The 20,932-nt window shown below is 46.1% G+C and overlaps 1 protein-coding gene across 1 annotated transcript in view; it reads right to left on the bottom strand.

Annotated features, from left to right (window-relative positions):
* Window positions 1-400: 400 nt before the first annotated feature.
* The window catches only part of LBP (lipopolysaccharide binding protein), a 31,042-nt gene continuing 10,510 nt past the window's right edge, over window positions 401-20,932 (bottom strand). The window contains exons 6-15 of the mRNA XM_023227981.3: window positions 16,951-17,014; window positions 13,964-14,055; window positions 12,960-13,136; window positions 10,934-10,993; window positions 8,300-8,467; window positions 6,633-6,700; window positions 6,118-6,160; window positions 4,291-4,354; window positions 3,409-3,485; window positions 401-787 (exon numbers count right to left, since the gene is read on the bottom strand). Of these exons, the coding sequence (XP_023083749.1) occupies window positions 743-787; window positions 3,409-3,485; window positions 4,291-4,354; window positions 6,118-6,160; window positions 6,633-6,700; window positions 8,300-8,467; window positions 10,934-10,993; window positions 12,960-13,136; window positions 13,964-14,055; window positions 16,951-17,014 (858 nt within the window). The 3' untranslated portion in view covers window positions 401-742. The remainder of the gene's footprint in view (window positions 788-3,408; window positions 3,486-4,290; window positions 4,355-6,117; window positions 6,161-6,632; window positions 6,701-8,299; window positions 8,468-10,933; window positions 10,994-12,959; window positions 13,137-13,963; window positions 14,056-16,950; window positions 17,015-20,932) is intronic.

Raw genomic sequence — 20,932 nt, 5'->3', positions numbered from 1 at the left:
CAACAGTTGGATGAGCTTTTTATTGGGGTTGGACCAAAAACTTAGACAGATCTGTTTCCTCCTAATTTACACCTGCTTCAATGGGGAAAAAGCAGCAGGAGGCTGAGTTTTTGCTCTAGGAGATCATTGGCTCCCCTGGCTGTAGCAGGAGAGAAATGAGGGAGGGAGCAATGTTGAAGTGAGCCCCTGCCTGAGACAGGACAAGGGCCTTAGAGACGAGCACTGATGCCAGGTCCAGGGCTAAGTGATGTACAGAATCCCCGCTTCTCTCATTGAGGCTCCCACAGCAGCGGCGATGAGAAAGGGGCCTTGGAGACCATAGATGGGGTTGACTATCCAAAGACCCCTGAGATCAGAAGAGGGCAGGCAGTGATGAGGCCTGCCGGGTGATTCCATCATCTCATCATCTAATAAATATTTATTGAGGACCTACTAAGTGCCAGCACTCTGCTAGGCATGGGGATCAGATGGCAAAAAAAAAAAAAAAAAAAAAAAAAAATTACAGTGCCTGCTTGTAAAGACATCCCAGGCCAGTTGGGGAGGGTGGTCCCTCCTGGAGGGAAAAGCAAAGTCCAGACTCAGAGACAGCATGCATGCGTGGAGGCAGAGGCCAGGCAGACCTCACCCCCGGAGCCGAGAGCAGAAACGTCTTCATTCTTCAAGAATCTCTGAGACGTGCTGCACAGCTGGAAATGCAACATACAGATCCAGATGTGGCCTCCAAGCTTCATCTTTCTTGTCCTCAAACTCTCATGTATTGGACGTTGGCACCCAAGAACAGGAAGTCCTAGGAAAAACAGGACAGGACAGGATGGTAAAGAGCATCCTCTACTCCAAAAAGATGCATCTGTGATTGAAAGGGTGCCCACGTCTTCTGAAACATAAGCTCTGCCAGAATCCAGGTCAGTGCATAAATCGCGAGTGTGCCTCAGTTCCCAAGCTCTCCATAAAGCACAGCTTTTCCCAGCTGCCTTCTCTAAGGTAGAGATCGATCTGTCGTTCCCCGAGCTGCTGCTGCCTGAAAGGCCTCGAAGTGTCCTTTGTGTCACTTAAATTTTCTCTCCTTGGCAAATAACGAAAAATTGTGAACTGCTAGGGTGTACTCTCCTGCTTTTCTTATGTTTCCATCACCCAGAGGGGCAGGAATTCGGAACCAAAGACCAAGTTCAATTCTTTCCCACAGGGATCCATCCTTTATTTTAGATGGTTAGACACATGGACAGAGTTGACCTCAAAATTCTAATGAATGTTATAATATATAATAAATCTAATTACTTTCCACGTGTCAAACATTGAGCTAGAAGCTATCATACTTGCCCTCTAATCATCACAAAAGCTCAATGACATTTAGGTTACGTCCCATTTTACAGAGAAGAAAACTGAGGCCGATGATATGAACTGTCACTCAATCTTTGATTTGAACAATGATCTGTCTGACTACTTAACAAACGCTCAAGAGCAGTTAAGTGTTGAGTATCTCAGAGCCCAAAAGGGCTTTGGACATTTGTTTTTTAGATAGAACAGTTGGTCAGTGTTTCTAGGTTCCTATTCATTCCCCCTGCCCTTCATTCCCTTTAATGACTATTATTTTCTGATGTTAACAAAGTACCAGGCACAGTGCAGCATCCCCCTCCTGCTAATGAGTCTGCCAACCCAGTTCATCTCACCTCAAAAGATAACCTGAAAATTGCAAGCACAGATAGACCACAAAATGCTTGGTCAGAATCACAGTTTGAGTAGTGAAAATAGTTTTTCACTATTTCACTTGATATTAAAATAGTTTTTAAGTTAAGCTTAAAAAAGAATCTTAAGTTAATTTCTAAATTTTTTTTTGAGACGGAATCTTGCTCTGTCACCCAGGCTGGAGTGCAGTGGCATGATCGCAGCTCACTGCAGCCTCTGCCTCCTGGGTTCAAGCGATTCTCCTGCCTCAGCCTCCTGAGTAGCTGGGATTACAGGCGCACATCACCATGCCCAGCTAATTTTTGTATTTTTAGTAGAGATGGGGTTTCAGCATGTTGGCCAGGCTGGTCTCAAACTTTTGACCTCATGATCCGCCCGCCTTGGCCTCCCAAAGTGCTGGGATTACAGGCGTGAACCACTGCTCCTGGCCTAAAAAAATTTTTTTTTTAAGTTTAAAAAAAAAGTGAAAGAAAGAAAACAGGCAGGAGCACTAGTAATGCAACTGTGCAAAACAAACAAACAAACTTAAAAAAAAACTTAAAACAAAAAGCACTAGAAGTACACCAGAATTCAAACTGTGGTTGTAGTGGAGCAATAGGTTTATTAATAATTTTTTAAAATGTATATAGTGTTGGCTGGACATGGTGGCTCATGCCTGTAATCCCAGCACTTTGGGAGGCCGAGGTGAGCCTATCACTTGAGGCCAGGAGTTTGAGACCAGCCTGGCCAGCATTGTGAAACCTTGTCTCTACCAAAAATTAAAAAAAAAAAAAAATTTAGTTAGGAGTCGTGGCGGGAGACTGTAGTTCCAGCTACTCCAGAGGCTCAGGCACAAGAATCTCCTGAACCTGGGAGGCAGAGGTTGCAGTGAGCCAAGATCGCGCCACTGCACTCTAGCCTGGGTGACAGCCAGACTCTGTCTCAAAAAAAAAAAAAAAAAAAGCACATATGATTGTAGTACTTGTTTAAATGGGGAGGCATGCCAAACATATATTTATAATAAAGCTCTTCAACCTAAAAATTTAGAAGAAAAGCTTAAAGCTTACAAATGACTTTCAGAACCTGACCTAATGCTATGTCTAGGACTTACGGTATTTTCTTTCTTTTCTTTTCTTTTTCTTTCTTTCTTTCTTTTTTTTTTTGTTTTTGATGGAGTATTGCACTGTTGCATAGGCTGGAGTGCAGTGGCATGATCTCGACTCACTGCAACCTCCACCTCCTGGATTCAAGCAATTCTGCCTCAGCCTCCTGAGTAGCTGGGATTATAGGCACCCGCTACCATGCCCAGCTAATTTTTGTATTTTTAGTAGAGACAGGGTTTCACCATGTTGGCCAGGCTGGTCTCAAACGCCTGACCTAGCAATCTGCCCGCCCTGGCCTCCCAAAGTGCTGGGATTCCAGGCGTGAGCCACTGCGCCGGCCTGCAGTGTTTTCAAAACGAGCTGGTCTTGAACTTCCCTCAGGCCCCTCATGGTAGGGATGGGAGGTGGTGGTGGCATAAGGCTGTGTGAAATGCCGCCTGCACCAGCAGAGGTGCCACTTCTGAAGGACTCATGGATGGTTTTGTGGCATATGGTAAGGCTCAGGAGCACCCATCCTGCCCCTGGCTAGACTTTCCCAGCTGCAGGGCTGGGCTGGGTGTCACCCATGAGTCATGGCCTCTGAAGCTAGCATGCAAACCACCTCCTCCCTCACACATCCTCAGAGCCCCCTGAGTCCACTAACCTTATGGATCTGGAGTCCGAGGTCGTAGAGCTGAACACGCTTCAGCAGAGGAAGGGGGAAGCCTTCGTCCAACTTATCTGGAGGTTGAAGCACAACATTGAGAGAGATTGGTGAATATATAATAATTAGAGACAGATTTTTACCGAAAATGTTCTCTGCAAACTCTATATTCGGTATATTCCCATTTAATGATTTCCAAGACTATGAGGTAGGTGTGATTATTCTTCCCATTTTACAGATAAGGACACTGAGGCACAGAGTGGTCAAGTAACTTGTTCTATGTCACACAGTTAGGAAGTGGCAGAAAGGGGATTTAAACTGAGGGAGGCTGGCTTGGAAGCCTAAGCTGTCAGGCATGGTGCTGTCTGGAGGAAGCACACATTCACGATAAGATAAGGAACAGAGCATCCACTCCCTGTCCTTTGCCTCGTCCTGCTCTCTGTTGCAGCCAAAAGAAGCAAAGTTTCATGGAAACAGGGTTTAAGTCTTTTGCTTTCTGTTTTGACTAGGCAGTTGGGCAATTGACTGGGAGATGTAAGTCCAGAGGCGGCCGCCTTGTGCCTTCTATATTAACTTGGTCCTCAGTCTTTGACCTGCCTCTTCAGAACGTGGGGCACTTCCAAGTATCCCTCTATGCTGCTTATAAGGAGGTTTCCCATGCTCCAAAGAGGTGTGCCAGCCCCCAACCCTCATTAGAGCCCTGGAGGGAGATGAGGCCAACTTCAACGATCCCATGTCACAGGAAGGTCGCTAAGCTCAGAGAGAAGTGACTTGCCCACGGTCATACAGCCCCCAGGAGAGCCCTGTTTTCCAAGTCCAGCTCTCTTTCCTCCAGACGGCAGTGTCCGCTTTTGACTTGGAAAAATCCACAGTGATTCTTACCGTTGAATTTGGGGTAGAGGTTGTTGAGGATGTAGTAGTTGAGGAGCGCTTCCAACAGCTCCGCCTGGAGAACAGATACACTTATATCGCCACATGGCCACACGGTGGTTCTGTGTGTGCCAACATAGCAAAACGCTTGGAAAAAGCAAACTATTAGTACATCATGTTACTATTTTATAAGATAAAACTCTTTTGAGATGAGCATTTATTATGCAAGTGAATAGAAAAATTTTGGAAAGTTACACACCCAAATGTCTTTCCTCTAAAGGAAGAACGTTAATGTTTGACTTGTCCTTAGCCTTATCTTTAGTGTTCAATTTTATTTACAGTGAGAATGTTTTTCCTGAACTACCTGTATAATTTTAAAAATTTAATAAAAACAAAATAAGCTTCTCTACCAAAATCATGAAACACAACTTTTAACCCTCACTATATGCCAAGCAGAGAGCTCAGAGCTTTGCGTGTATGTCTGATTCAATGTTTACAACAGTCCCTCAACGTTCATATTAACGTCCCTATTTCACATATCAGGAAACCGAGGCCTACAGAATGAAAGGGACTTACTACAAACTGGGCAGCAGCATCAGGATTTGAATCTAAATTTATCTGAGTCTATAGTTCTTGTTTTTACATTTCATGCTCTGAAAACCCAATAAGATAGATTTTTGTGAAACTTTTTACTCGAATGTTTTACTTTGCAGTAAACATGCACAGATACAATATGAGTGTACCATTATTCACTCCACCCTTTATTCTCTGAAAGGAGTCAGCCTCAGGGTCCCTGCGTCTCTCCCCACAGCTTCTGTGTTTGTTTCCACTTCATAAGTGCTTCGGGGAAGTCTGGGAGGCAGGGCACAGGTGGAGGTGGTCAGTGGAGGCCAGCATCATGGAATGGTAAAAGAGAAGCCAACGACTGCACGTTAAAGTCTACCCAGCTCCTCCTTCCCTCTTTCCAGAAAGCTCTTCTCCATCACTTCAGCCCACACTGATTTTCACATTCTCTTTCCTCCTTTTATATGGGCCCGTCTACTTCACCACTTTTTCTACTTTGTGGAAATCACTTCTTAGTTTTACCTGCTCAGTACTCAATCCCTCTTGTTTTGATAACAGAGTCTATTTCCCCCCAGGGAACAACCCTCCTCGCCAGTCTTAGTCCATATGATTTGGATGTAGGTGACTGCAAATTCTACCTCCTGGAGTGTCGACGAGATCCATGCTGGGCTAATTGGCCTTGCCCAACTTCTGGCCACGGTGCTTGGCTTAAGACTGGGTGCCTAAGATTAGTCCAGTGAGAGTTAGCAGGGAGTTTTTTTTGTTATTTGTGAATTTTTAAAGAAACTGAAATGGTAGGAAACTCTGGGGCTTGCTACCAGTTGGAAGAGCCTGCCTGAGAGTGAAGCTAACACAAATGAAAACGGAACAGAGAGATGGAGAGAGATTCTTGTTGCACTAATTTGAACACCTGAATCCAGCTATGCCTGAAAACCTCTGATCTTTGTTTTTTCGTTTTTTTTTTTTTTTGCTTTTCAGTTATATAATCCTATATATTTCTCCTCTTTGCTTAAGACAATTTCAATTGGCTTTCTGTCTCTTGCAGTTAAAAGAATTCTGTTCAGTAGATGACTTAATTATATACTGTTTTATATTAGGATATAACTGTTCCTTGGCCCTATGTCTTGTGTTTTCGAGACTTTTACACTTCTCCAGGGCAAAAAATCAACTCTTCTCCTTTTGTATTTCCTATTATAGGTGCCATAGCAATTGCTTAGGAAACACTCCAAATTAATTAACGTTCTAATCATATCATCAATAAAAACAACAACTTACATTGAATAGTCCAACTTTGGATTCTTTCAGTTCCACTTTTACCCTGTAATGAATCAGAGAAGATTCAAAGGTGTGAGCTTTATGCAAGTCTAAGCCACCTGGGGGTCCCCAGAGGTGACAAAGGATGGGCTTGAGAAGGCACAGGGCCAAAGGTAGGGCGGAAGCAGGAGTGGAAAAGATGACTGAGGAACTAAAAGCAGTGCTACAATGATATCAGGAAGACTGTCAGAGGGCAGATGAAATAGTGTCAAAAAGCTCACTCTTTATCATTTCAGGAAGTTAATACAGGTGGTGCCTAAAATTCATACATTAAGAAGTAACAGTCTTAGTGAATTCTTTAACAATTTGAGATTTGTGGGGGCAGGACCAGTGGAGCAGAAGAATTGGGCCAATTGGGGTGAAATGTAAGTGTCCTTTCCAAATGGTTCCCCCCTCCCACCAGCTACAGAGAAGCAGCTACAGTATACAGATGGAGTCCAGCTGGGCACCCCCATATGGGCAGGAGGCCAACTTACTTTCCTGGCTTCAGGAACCCAGTGATCTTGCTGGAATTGAAGGTCAAGATGGCGGACACATTAGTGGCCTGGAAATGCCAGTAGAAGGAAGCGGGTGTAAGTGATGAAGGTTGTATGCATAGGAAGGATGATGACGAGGGACCAACTGTCTGCTTTCAACAAACAGCTCAATGAGCTAAAGCAGGAAATTTGCCCCTCCCAGAAGGCTCACTGTAGGTGCTCAATCAATATTTGAACTTGGACTTGAACATTTTTACTTGAAATTGTTGTCCATGATAGCAGTTAAACTTTGAACAGACTACTAAGATAAGGTATAGAGTACCTACTCTTGGAAAGCTCTAAAAAGGATCATTTCTAGTTATTTCAAGTCAAGATTCAGCCCTAGTAACAACAACAATAATAAATTATTATTATTATTTTAGAGATGGAGTGTCTCTCTGTCGCCTGGCTGGAGTGCAGTGGTGCAATCATGGCTCACTGCAGCCTTGATCTCCTGGGCTCAAGTGATCCTCCCGCATCAACCTCCTGAGTAGATAGGACTACAGGTGCATGCCACCAGGCCCGGCTTTTTTTTCTTTTTTCTTTTTTGTAGCAATGGAGTCTTGCTATGTTGCCCAGTCTGGTTTCAAACTCCTGACCTCATGTAATTCTCCTGCCTTGACCTCCCAAAGTGCTGAGATTACAGGTGTAAGCCACCACACCCAGACAATAAATTATATTTTAATTTAAAATATATTAATAATGATACTTTTGATAACAATAACAACAATATTAAAATTGCAGAATTTTAGGAAGCCTCTAGGAAGAATTACCCTGGCAGAGATTTGACTTATTGATTTCAAAAGTCAAGAAATAAGAGAGCAGAGTTCTCCATCCAGTGAGCAGGGCCCCCAAAGGACCCAGCATCCCTTCCCTATTAGACAGAGTCCATCAAAAAAGGAAAACTCACTCTCAATGTTTAATGCAGAGGGAATTTAATACAGGGAATTGGTTATACAAGTGATGGAATTGTTGAGAAGCTAGTAAAGCGTTGGTGAGGCCACCCAGAGATTAGTAGAGATAGGAGGCTGTATCCACCCCAGGACTAGAGGAACAATGAGTGGAGGTGGAATTATGGAAGTCACCACAGAGGAGACAGAGTCCCAGTCTGAGCCTCTGCCATGGCAAAGAAAGAGGGAATGGCTTCCCAGGAAGTACTCTGGCTTCATCCTTCCTCCCCAACTTCATTCTCCTGACAGTACCTCCCATTGGCTGACCTGGGTGGAAATCACAGTGCAAAGAAGCATGGGAAATGTAGTCTTCCAGGGTCAAATATAGACAAAGAACAAAGCAAATAGACAAAGACCCGTCTACATTTCTCCTCACAATAGCCCAGACTAACATAGTGAGAGATACATGCATTAAACAAATACACCTGCAGACAGCTACAAAGTACCTTGGTAGTAAATGGTGAGAAGAAAGATAATAGGGTATTACAAGAAAAAGTGGCAAAGGGCATAGGTAGATTGGGGGTAAGGGCCAGCAAGAAAGCCCTCTCTCGGGAAGTAATATTTAAGTTGAGACCTGGAGGAATTATCCAGGTGGTGAGTGGGGAGAAAAGCATGTGGGGAAAAGGGAAAAGCATGTGGGGAAAAGGGAACAGCATTTGCAAAGGCTCTGAACCTTACCACACCGAGTCGGAAGACAGGCTCCTTGCTGGAGCTGGGCAGGAGCACAAAGGCATCTATCTCCATATAGGGGTTCACAGACAGATTCCCAGGGCTGAAGTTCAGGAGCGGAGCAGAGGGCACTGATCCCTGGAGCTCCAAGTTCATGTTGGGGTAGAGCCTGGCTAACTGGGAGCAGAATTAGGAGATTACGTCAAGAGAAGAAAATATACAAGTCTGCCAGGAGAGGCCTAAGGGAGTCAGATAAAGCTGGGAATTGCTTTTAATTGATTTTATTGCCCACGAGATTCTCTGTGCCCTTTTCTCCTAACGGCAAAACTGGCCATCTCTCCATGTCAGACACAGAGTCGGTGCCATCTATTTCATGGCTGCGTTGTGTACAGGTCTTGTGATGGATGAAACTCTATCAAGTATCAAGTTGTCTTCAAGGTTTTGCCATTATAATGACCACCTTGGCTATTATTTTCAGGAAAACATTCCTAGAGGTGGAATTGCTGAGTTGAAGGTCAGGAATCCTTTTTTTTTTTTTTTTTTTTTTTTTAATGAGACAGAATTTCGCTCTTGTCACCCAGGCTGGAGTGCAATGGTGCCATCTTGGCTCACTGCAACCTCTGCCTCTGGGGTTCAAGCATTTCTCCTTCCTCAGCCTCCCAAGTAGCTGGGATTACAGGTGTGCACCACCACACCCGGCTAATTTTGTATTTTTAGTAGAGACAGGATTTCACCATGTTGGCCAGGCTGGCCTCAAACTCCTGACCTGAGGTGATCTGCCCACCAAAGTCTTGGGATTACAGGTGTGAGCCACCGCGCCTGGCCAGCAATGATTTTAAAGCTTTTGGCAGGTATTGCCAAATTGTCCTCCAGAAAAGTTGGGCCCATTTTTTCTCCCTCCCTACCTCTCCCAAGGTTTCTCCATCCCCTCATCACACTCTGCTAATTGGGCATGCTGAGGTCAGATTGCCAGTGTTTTCGAAATATGACACAGCTAGATCTCACCATTTCTTTTTTAAAAAACTATTTAATTTTCTCTTATTATTCTTTTAATATGATATTCCACAGAACATTTCATTTTTATTTTCTCTCTCTCTCTTTTTTTTTTTTAGCTTTTCTTTCTAAAATAGAGACAGGGTCTTGTTATGTTGTCCAGGTTGGTCTTGAACTCCTGGCCTCAAGCAGTCTTCCTGCTTTGGCCTCCCAGAGTGCTAGGATTACAGGCATGAGCCACTACGACCAGCCCTAGACTCCACCATTTCAAAAGTGCTCTTAATTTTCTGTGTAACTAGAGATAGCTACAGAGTTTAATTTGGGGCAAGACTCTTCCTTTTTAGGAGGATATTCGTGGAAAAACAGTACTCCCATGAGCCTTTTGGTTATGGATATGTAAAACCTACATCCTCTTCTAGAACGGAGATGTTTGGAAGGCTGAGGGGGTAAAATGTTTCACTAAGAAGGTGGGCAGAGTTGCTTTTCCAAGCATTATAAGAGATACTGAACCTGTATATATATATAGAGTATCATCAGAAAGATATGCATAATCTGGTAATATTGGCAAACTTCAGATGGGAACTGGGTGGTTAAGGGATAGGAGTGGATGTGAGACTTTCCACTCTATAACCTTTTAGATCTTTTGAATGTTGAACCTTGAGAATTTATTAACCATTCAAAAACTAATCTTTTTTTTTTTTTTTTTTTTTTTGAGGCGGAGTCTTGCTCTGTCGCCCAGACTGGAGTGCAGTGGCCGGATCTCAGCTCACTGCAAGCTCCGCCTCCCGGGTTTACGCCATTCTCCTGCCTCAGCCTCCCGAGTAGCTGAGACTACAGGCGTCCGCCACCTCGCCCAGCTAGTTTTTGTATTTTTAGTGGAGACGGGGTTTCACCGTGTTAGCCAGGATGGTCTCGATCTCCTGACCTCGTGATCCGCCCGTCTCAGCCTCCCAAAGTGCTGGGATTACAGGCTTGAGCCACCGCGCCCGGCCCAAAAACTAATCTTTTAATAATTTTTTTTGAGACAGGGTCTCACTCTGTTGCCCAGGCTGGAGTGCAGTGGTGCAGTCACAGCCCCCTGCAGCCTCAACCTCCCAGCCTCAGGTGGTCTTCCCACCTCAGCCTCCCTGGCGCCTGGGACTACAGCTGTATGCCACCATGCTTGGCTAATTTTTGTATTTTTTGTAAAGATGGGGTTTCGTCATGTTGCCCACAGGCTGGTCTTGAACTCCTGGGCTCAAGCAATCTGCCCACCTTGGCCTCCCACAATGCTGGGATTACAGGTATGAGCCACCATGCCTGGCCAAAAACTAATTTTTTAAAGCACCAAGAGCATGCCTGGCACCTAGGAAGCCCTCTGTAATTGTTAGTTGCTATTCATTAGGGTACATTTTAGGGACTATGCCAGCATTCCTTGGGATTCTTAGATAACACCAATAAAAGACTGGACAAGCTGTGGTCCCACAAGTTATGGGGCTCAGCCTCTGTTATTTAGGCTTTGAAGGGAGCAGCACCCCAGCCTTCCATGGGAGTCTCATCCTGGCCTTCTGACTTGTGGTCAAGCTGAGAGAAATGAGGAGGTTTTAAAGAGAAAGCTCTGGTGTCTAGTAGGCTCGGTCTGCACTCATGGGGCACTAAGGGACTCCTTACCCGTGGGACGAAGGGTCGGAAGGACTTGGTGGTCAGTCGGATATTAGAGTCAGGCGGTATCTGCAGCAAAGAGACACGAAGAAGTTTTAGGGTGCTCCTGCTGGAGCTGAAGGTCTAAAGAAGACTGGGGAGGCGGGGGGATGTACAAGACTGTCACTTCTCCACCACCTGGCTTACCCTGGCAGGGATGAGATGCTTGTCCTGCATTCACCCAAGCAGAGCACATGGGTCCCCAGCATCCTGACTGCTCTCCCATGGGTGTAGCTGATGTGTGGGTCTGCGAGGGTGAGGGTTACAGTCACACAGACCTCGGTTTGTGTCCTGACTTTGTGATCTCAGGCCAGCCCTTTTATCTCCCTGAACCTCAACTTCCTTATCCATAAAATGGGGATAACAATAGTCCCCACCTTCAAGTCATTGTGAGGGTTAAACGAGCATCTAGCACAAGGCCCAGCACATGGTGAGTGCTCCATAAAACGTAGTTATTATCATCCCATTGAAAGAGAGGCCTGTGCTGCAGGTAGAATGGGTAAACCAAACACAATGCCAAAAGCAAAGGCCTGTACAGGTGTAGGAGGCCATTCAAAGGACAAAACGACCCTCCATCTACCAGACGGCCCCTGACTTACACCAGGGTAAGCTGGACCATCCGAGCCGAACCATACTCTTCCTCCCACCATCCTGACATCATTCATGAGGCCTCAACTTTTATGAAGTGCTTCAAGAAACAACTTTTTGAAACCCAGAAATATTAGAGAAACTGGAGAACCATTAAAGGTGTGATCCACTATAAAATTCAGTCTCCCTTATACAAAGCCGCATTGGAAACAGTTGTTTTGGGGGTGTCTCTCCTTTTCACCATGAATCATGAAATCATGTATCCTTATCACTTTAGCTACAAGGAAGCTCCCAGACAGGTTTGAGACGTTAAAGAAATTAATTTATGGGCTCAATGTCTTTATAATTGTGCTTTATTTTCACTTGATCTTTATTTCCTTTTCTCTGAAACTATATGCAACTATATGATTCACTAATATATATATATATACACACACACACACACATATATGTATTTTTTTCTTTTTTGACATGTAGTCTCACTCTGTTGTCCATGCTGCAGTGCAGTGGTGAGATCACAGCTCACTGCAACCTCTGCCTCCTGGGCTCAAGCAATTCTCCTGCCTCAGCCTCCATGTAGCTGGGACTACAGGCATGTGTCACCATGCTCGGCTAATTTTTGTATTTTTAGTAGAGATGAGGTTTTGCCATGTTGGCCAGGTTGGTCTTGAACTCCTAACCTCAGGTGATCCGCCCACCTTGGCCTCCCAAAGTGATAGGATTACAGGCATGAGCCACCTTGCCTGGCCTCATTCACTAAAATATTTTTAAATAAACCTCCAGAAATCATCAGGATCAGAGAAAATACGAATTAAACTAACACGTCTAGACTAGTAAACAGGTCTAGAAAAGCAAAACACAGATAAGCAAGCTGCAAAATCTTCCACGGTTGTTATAAGGGAGAAATAGTTTTTTTTTTTGTTTTTGTTTTTGTTTTTTGGAGACAGGGTCTCACTCTTTTGCTCAGGCTGGAGTGCGGTGGCATGATCTTGGCTCACTGCAACCTCTGCCTCCTGGGTTCAAGCGATTCTCCCATCTCAGCCTCCCGAGTAGCTGGGATTACAGGCGCCTGCCACCACACCTGGCTAATTTTTGTATTTTTAGTAGAGACAGGGTTTTGCCATGTTGGCCAGGCTGGTCTCCAGCTCCTGACCTCAAGTGATCTGCCCGCTTCAGGCTCCCAAAGTGCTGGAATTACAGGCATGAGCCACTGCACCCGGCCATGGGAGAAAGAACTTTGACTTTGAGTTTCTTGGTTACCAAAGTAAAAAGGGAGATTGTGCTAACATATTTTTCTTGGTCTTGATTTTTCTCTTAGCAATAACTTACTATTTGACTGATGTCAACAGGGGTGAAAAGGAAAGAAGGAAGGAGCGGGAGGTTACGACCTGTTTGCCACCATCCTCACCATGTCATCTGTAATGGAGAAGTTCAGATACCCTTCCTTGTGATAAACCAGGCTGGCCGTGTTGAAGACATAATCCGAGAGAGCGAAGTAGACCATTTTGTTGTGTTCCTCAGGAAGGCTCATGACTGGAGCAAGGAGGGTAACTGGGGAACGGTGGTTACGATGAAAGATTTCACCCTGGAGAGGGAAATAGGGTCCAGCTGGACTTTTCTTTTCTTTCTTTTTTTTTTTTTTGAGATGGAGTCTCGCTCTGTCGCCCAGGCTGGAGTGCAGTGGTGCGATCTTGGCTCACTGCAATCTCCGCCTCCCAGGTTTATGCCATTCTCCTGCCTCAGCCTCCCGAGTAGCTGGGACTACAGGCGCACACCACCTCACCTGGCTAGTTTTTTGTATTTTTTAGTAGAGACGGGGTTTCACCATGTAGGCCAGGATGGTCTCGATCTCCTGACCTCGTGATCCACCCGTCTCGGCCTCCCAAAGTGCTGGGATTACAGGCTTGAGCCACCGCGCCTGGCCCAGTTGGACTTTTCAAAGCCTATCCCGGGGCTGGGGCTAGGTATTTCCCCACACAGTCTGATGAAGGGACGCTGGGGGGAGCACTGCCTGAAACTCCACCATTAAAGGCAGTGTTATGTCTTTTAATGAAAAGCTCCCCAGAAGCTTTGCTGTATTAACCCACAGGACGTCCTGGCCAGCCCCTCTATATGCCCTAGGCCCATCTACACTCTCTAGGCCCGCTCTGATTGGCCTCTTCTGCATGATGGGCAAGGCAAAGTAGGGGAAGAAAGAGGAGGGAAGGGTTAAGACCTGAGAGGTGTAAGACAGCCGTGGGAGAATCCTAGCTCTGGGAGCACATCCCACCACTCCATATCACCCGGCCCTCGACACAGTGGGAACCACTGGGAAGATGAGGACAGATCTGAAGTTGGCAGGACAGGTGGCCCAGGGAATGGCTGACCCTGAGGGAAATCCTCACCCACCCAGCCCGGCCCCAGGACCCTCACCTTAAACATCACCTCCAGCATCTGGGCTGTTGCCCGAGGGGCTTCCACTAAGCTATAATCAATGCCGGCGAAACTGTCAATCTCTGTTGTAACTGTGAATGACAACAGGGCAGAATTAGAGGCCAGGTGCCACTTCCAGCTGTGGGAGGAGAGGCAAGGGCTCTGGCTGACTCGCATTCTCTGTGACTTTTTTCAGAATCTCCCTACCAGCCCGGCCCTGGGGCAAAGAATTGCTTCTTCAAGAAAGAGACTACATGGGTTCCCTTGGATGAGTTAACAGTGGTGGGGGTGTATGCTCAGCCTAGGGCCTAAGCAGTTTCCAGACAAGCACACACACACACACACACACACACACACACACACCCCATGAGTCCAGGCTTCACCTCTCCAGCCCCACCTGGAGCTTAATGCTGAGCCAGTAACCAGGAAGGTCAGGAATGGCATGCCCAGAGGGCCCAGACACTCCCCTCCAAAACTCTGAATGAACGAATGTTCCAGGTCCCAGTATTGGGTTGCCCGCCTGGACTTCTGGTAAAGTCGATGTCAGCAAGCAACCGCATAGGTGCTTGGGAGCCAAGGCATCAGAGAACATCTCAGATAATTTATCAGGGTGTCCCCCTCCAACCTTAATGTGTGCACCCTGGACCCAGGGACTCCACTTGTAGATGGCTCCCTGCAGCCCTGTTGGCAACAGCAAGGGACAGGAAAACACCCAAATGTCCATCAGTGGGGGACTTATTAAATAAATGAAGACACCTCCAAATGATGGAATACTACACGGCTGCTAACATAATAAGGTCTGTTACAACCACTTTGGAAAACTGTTTGGCAGGATCTGATAATGCTGAACCTGGGCATTATGGGCACATGAGCTTGCAATTTCTCTCCCAGGTATATACCCAAAGACATGTGACCATAGGTACTAGGACATTCATAGTAGTACTACGGATAATGGCCTAAAGCTGAACACCCCCCAGATGGCCTTCAACAGTAGACTGGACAAATAAATGGGGAAGCATCGACATGGTGGTATGCTATGCAGCAAGGAGAATAAACCAGCTACACTACAGGTGGATACAACGATATGCATTGACCTCATGTTTTATTTTATTTCTTTTTTTTTTTTTTTGAGATAGGATTTCACTCTGTGGCCCAGGCTGGAGTGCAGTGGCACAATTTCAGCCCACCGCTGCCTTGACCTCCCGGGCTCAAGCGATCATCCCACCTTGGCCTCCCAAGTAGCTGGGACTACAGGCGCACACCACCATGCCTGGCTAATTTTTGTATTTATTGTAGAGATAGGGTTTCGCCATGTTGCCCGGGCTGGCCTTGAACTCCTGAACTCAAGTGATCCTCCCTTCTTGGCCTCCCAAAGTGCTGGAATTATAGGTGTGCGCCACCACGCCTGACCTGACCTCATATTTTATTTTGTTTATTTATTATTTATTTTTCTTTGTTGAGACAGGGTCTCATTCTGTTGACCAGGCTGGAGTGCAGTGGCGCGATCTCGGCTCACTGCAACCTCCGCCTCCCAGGTTCAAGCAATTCTCCTGCCTCAGCCTCCCGAGTAGCTGGGATTATAGGCATCCACCACGGCACCAGGCTAATTTTTGTATTTTTAGTAGAGACGGGGTTTCACCATGTTGACCAGGCTGGTCTCAAACTCCTGACCTTGGGTAATTCACTCGCCTTGGTCTCCCTAAGGTCTGGGATTAAAGGCGTGAGCTACTGCGCCCAACCCTTACCTCATATTTTAAAGTTGAACAAAGAAAACCGTCTGGCTTTTGAAAAGATACTCAAAATATTGTCTGATTCCATTCATGTGCAAAGTGCAAAACTAATATTTGCTGGTAGAAGTTGGGATGGTGGTGACCCTGGAGGGCTGGGCAGTGACCGAAGGGGACACCAGGGGCTTTGAAAAACCAGCCATGTTCTGTTTCTTGGTTGGGAGCTGGTTACATGCATGTAAAAACTCTTTAACAGCACACTTATGATTAGAGCACTTTTCTCTATAAATATACTTCAATAAAAAGTTTTAAAAAATGAAATCAAGCTGGCAGAGTGGCTCGCACCTGTCATCCCAGTACTTTGGGAGGCTGAGGTGGGCAGATCACTTGAGCCCAGGAGTTCGAGATCAGCCTGGGCAACATAGAGAAACCCTGTCTCTACAAAAAGTAGCCAGGTGTGGTGGCATGCATCTGTGGTCCCAGCTACTCAGGTGGCTGAGGCAGGAGGATCACTTGAGCTCAAGAGGTTGAGGCTACACTGAGCCGAGATCACAGCACTGCACTCCAGCCTGGGACACAGAGTGAGACCCCCTCTCAAAAAAAAGAAATCTAGAACAATGCCTATACTATGTGTATATGAACATACATATTTTAAATTATGCATATACACATAGATTCATGAGCAAAATAATACATATAAGAATGTCTATTCATATGCTTACATGTATTTATATTTGTACATGCAAAGAAAATATCTGAAAAGATACACCCAAAACAGAGGTTACTTCTTGGAAGAAAAGTTCGGGAGGAAAATGAACTTTTAATTTCTACTTTCTTTTTCTCTTTTCTTTTTTCTTTTTTTTTGAGACAGAGTTTTCTTCTTTGTTGCCCAGGCTGGAGTGCGGTGGCGCAATCTCGGCTCACTGCAACCTCCACCTGCTGGGTTCAAGCGATTCTCCCGCCTCAGCCTCCTGAGTCGCTGGGATTACAGGCATGTGCCACCATGCCAGGCTAATTTTGTATTTTTAGTAGAGTCGGGGTTTCACCATTTAGGCCAGGCTGGTCTCAAACACCCGACCTCAGGTGATCTACCCGCCTCAGCCTCCCAGAGTGCTGGGATTACAGGCATGAGCCGCTGCACCTGGCCCTTAATTTTTACTTTCTATATTTTTGCCCCATTTACTATTTTATAAGGTATATATATGCTCTTATAGAAATAAACAGAAATAAAATGTCCCAGGGGTGGATGGGGTGTCCTACCTGGCAGAGTTTGGAGATAAGGCTGTAGATCGGAGGACACGGATCTCTGGATCATTTCGCAAATCTGAAAAACACGGAAAGAGAATGCCTGAGTGAGTTCCCCAGCTCTGGTCTGGCCCCGTGCCGATCACTGCAGTCACATTATACCACATGTATGCTCAGTGATCATTGGGGTTTACAAATGTTTATAAGTGCTTGTCATAAGCCAGGTACCAAGGAAATAGAAACAATAAAAATATGTAGGCTCCCATGTGGACTCCACTACGATCCAGTTGGACTTTTCAGTCTGTCCCAAGGCTGGACACCTGAGCTAGGGAGTCACTGACCCAGCCTGAGGAGGGCGCTGGCTGGAGACAGTGCCTGAAACTCCACCGTCACCAAGTTTTCCTTTGGGAGGTCCTGGCCTCTCCGAGTTTAGAGTTTAATGGCAGAACTAGACACTAACTAGAAACAGTCACACAAATAAGCATACAGTTAATGTAGATGGTTCTTTTCTTTTTTTTTTTTTTTTTGAGATGGAGGTTCACTCTTATCACCCAGGCTGGAGTGCAGTGGCACGATTTCGGTTCACTGTAACCTCTGCCTTCCAGGTTCAAGCAATTCTCCTGCCTCAGCCTCCCGAGTAGCTGGGATTACAGGTGCATACCACCATGCTCAGCTAATTGTTATATATTTAGTGGAGACAGCGTTTCACCATGTTGGCCAGGGTGGTCTTGAACTCCTGACCTCAGGTGATCCACCCGCCTTGGCCTCCCAAAGTACTGGGATTACAGGCATGAGCCACCATGCCTGGCCAAAGATAGTTCTTCATGGTCATCCTGAACAGATTGGCTGGAATGATCAGTATCCCCCATTCCCGCTGGTACTCCTGGAAGACTGAATGCTGGGGTCTGTAGGTTACTCACACACAGTTGCCACCAGTTGTACGGCCTGCTTCTCAAGAGAAGGAAATGTGCATTTCCAGACTTGTTTGCTGTACTTGCCACTGTAATCACCCAAATTATTTATTATGCAGCCTTGGGATAGACTTTGAAAAGTCCAACTGAGCCCTACTGGGGTCCACATGAAAGCCTACCATCTGTTTGCTGTACTTGCTTTTGTAATCACTCGAATTATTCATTATGTACACTAAAGCAATATCATTGAGAAAAAAGGTTTTTTTGTTTGTTTGTTTTTTAAGACACAGTCTCGCTCTGTTATCCAGGCTAGAGTGCAATGGCACAATCTCAGCTCACTGCAACTTCCGCCTCCCAGGTTCAAGTGACTCTCCTACCTCAGCTTCCTAAGTAGCTGGGATTACAGGCATGTGCACTACACCCTGCTAATTTTTGTATTTTTGGTAAAGACAGGATTTCACCATGTTGGCCAAGCTGGTCTGGAACTCCTGACCTCAAATGATCCACCCGCCTCGGCCTCCCAAAGTGCTGGGGTTACAGGAATGAGCCACTGTGCCTCGCCCCAGCTAAAAGTGTTCTTTCTATGAAAACCTAAGATAAGTCCTCTGGAAAGTGGAGGTGTTTTAAAAAAAGAACCCTCTAAAAACATGGTTAAATTTGGACCAGACAACAGAAAATCTTAGGAGGAAAAAAAAAATCATAAAGATCAAGAAGGATTCTACACTGGGACGGCTTTGCAAGTATCTTTAAACTCTCATTGTGGTTAAAGAAACCTGGGATGGAATTTGTAGCAGGTTAATGTTTTATGCAGGAAAGACCAAGGGCAATGTCAATCAAGAGACCATTTTCAAAGAAAATCTGTGGGCATTCACTGACACAGCTCGAAGAGGGGGCGTTGGAGACGCTGTCTGAAACTCCACCATTCAAACATTTGGGTTCATACGTCAATATTTTCTTTGTTTATGTGCGATGAGAAAGTCCTCACTTTAAACAGCTCTTTTTGTCAGCCAGCTACCACCTACTGTTCAACAAATCCACATATACAGTGAAGGAGAGGGACATGCAGGGTCCTGGCCTAGTGCAGGGGTCACAGATGGCTTCTGTGCTAAAGGGTGAGCAGGCACCATCCATCAGGCACTGGGTTGCTGATGGAAGAGCGATGCTGGGGGCTGGGAAAGCGAAGGGCTAAATCTTAATCTCTCTTTGCAACTGCTCCACTTTCTGGGAGAGGACGTTAGCAGTGAGGAGCTGCCAGAAAGCAAGGTCAAGGGTAGTGAGGAACATTCGTGGTTGATTGCAAGGGAACCAAGAAACTCCACCCATCTCCCTGAAGACCGCTCCTTTCTTGCCTTTCTTTCGGACAACAGCCCATTAGACCATCCCAAAAGCCGGGAACCTGGATGCCCCAGTCTTTAGGGACCCGAAGGCCTGGGCAGGGGAGGCATGGGATGCCTGAGTCACAGACAAACAGCAGGGCCTCCTGGGGAGGCAGCTGGGGTAGTGGTTAGGGGTGGAGCAGGAGAGCCAGGTGAACTTGGGTTCAAATCCTGCCCAGTCCCCAGTGGTTGTTTGACCTTTGCAGAACCTCTCTCTGCTTTTTGGTTCTTACCCACAAGATACAATGGCAAGGCCAAGTGCTTCCCAGCATGTTTTTGTCAGTGGTGTTCAAACTAGAGTGACTCCATCTTGAACAGGGGCAAAATGAGACTGAGACCTGCTGGGCTGCGTTCCCAGGTTAGGCATTCTTAGTCACAGGATGAGCTAGGAGGTCAGCAGGACTGGTTTCACAAGATACAGGTCATAAAGACCCTGCTGATAAAACAGGAGGCGGGGCCGAGCTTGCAGTGAGCTGAGATCCGGCCACTGCACTCCAGCCTGGGCGACAGAACGAGACTCCGTCTCAAAAAAAAAAAAAAAAAAAACAGGAGGCGGTAAAGAAGCTGACCTGGTCATCCTCACTGCACATTATATGTTAATTAAAATGCATTGGCATGCTAAAAGACATGACCACCAGCGCCATGACAGTTTACAAATGCCGTGGCAATGTCCAGAAGTTACCCTATATGGTCTAAAAGGGGAAGGAAGCCTCAGTTCTGGGAAGTCCTCACCCCTTTCCAGGAAATCTCATGAATAATCCACTCCTTGTTTAGCATAGACTCAAGAAATAACCACAAGTATATGCAGCTGAGCGGCCCATGCGGCTGCTCTGCCTGTGGAGTAGCCATTCTTTTCTGTTGTTCCTTCTCTAATAAACTCACTTTCACTTTATGAACTCACCCCAAATTCTTTCTTGCACGAAATCCAAGAATCCTCCCTTGAGGTTCTGGATCGGGACCCTTTTCTGGTAATATTTTGGGAAGCTGGGGAATGAGGTAGTGAGTATATATCACCCAGAGAGCAAGCATTTGTGAGCGCTTGTTCTTCTCCTTAGCCCTGCTGGTCCAGGTGCCACATCCCACCCTGAGTGGGGAATTAGAAAGGCCTGCACTAGACTCTTAGTTTTTCTGGAAGGAAGAGAATTTGAAGATCTCTAAGGATCAGGGGTCAGGTAAGATCTCCATCTTTCCCAAGACACCCAGCCCCAGAAGTTCTCTGATATGAGCTGCTCCATATCCTAGGAAGCTCCAATCCTGATTCAGCCTCTCACCAGCAAGGTGACACTGGGAAAGCTACTCCACCCCTCAGCCTCCTCTGTCCATGTGGAAAATGGCACCTCCTTCCAAGGTTGAGGTTAAGATCCAATGGGACTGGTCGGGTGTGGTGGCTCACACTTGAAATCCCAGCACTTTGGGACACTGAGGTGGGCGGATCACGAGGTCAGGAGTTCAAGACCAGCCTGGCCAATATGGTGAAGCCCTGTCTCTACTAAAAATACAAAAAAAACTAACTGGGTGTGGTGGCATGTGCCCATGGTCCCAGCTACTTGGGAGGCTGAGGCAGAAGAATTGCTTGAACCCGGGAGGTGGAGATTGCAGTGAGCCAAGGTCGTGCCACTGCACTCCAGCCTGGGCAGCAGAGTGAGACTCTTGTCTCAAAAAAAAAAAAAAAAATCCAATGGGACTGTGCACACGAAGTGCTGAGCCCAT

Source organism: Piliocolobus tephrosceles, chromosome 20, assembly GCF_002776525.5.
Source record: "Piliocolobus tephrosceles isolate RC106 chromosome 20, ASM277652v3, whole genome shotgun sequence".
Taxonomy (NCBI): domain Eukaryota; kingdom Metazoa; phylum Chordata; class Mammalia; order Primates; family Cercopithecidae; genus Piliocolobus; species Piliocolobus tephrosceles.
This window is presented reverse-complemented; position numbering and strand designations above follow the sequence as displayed.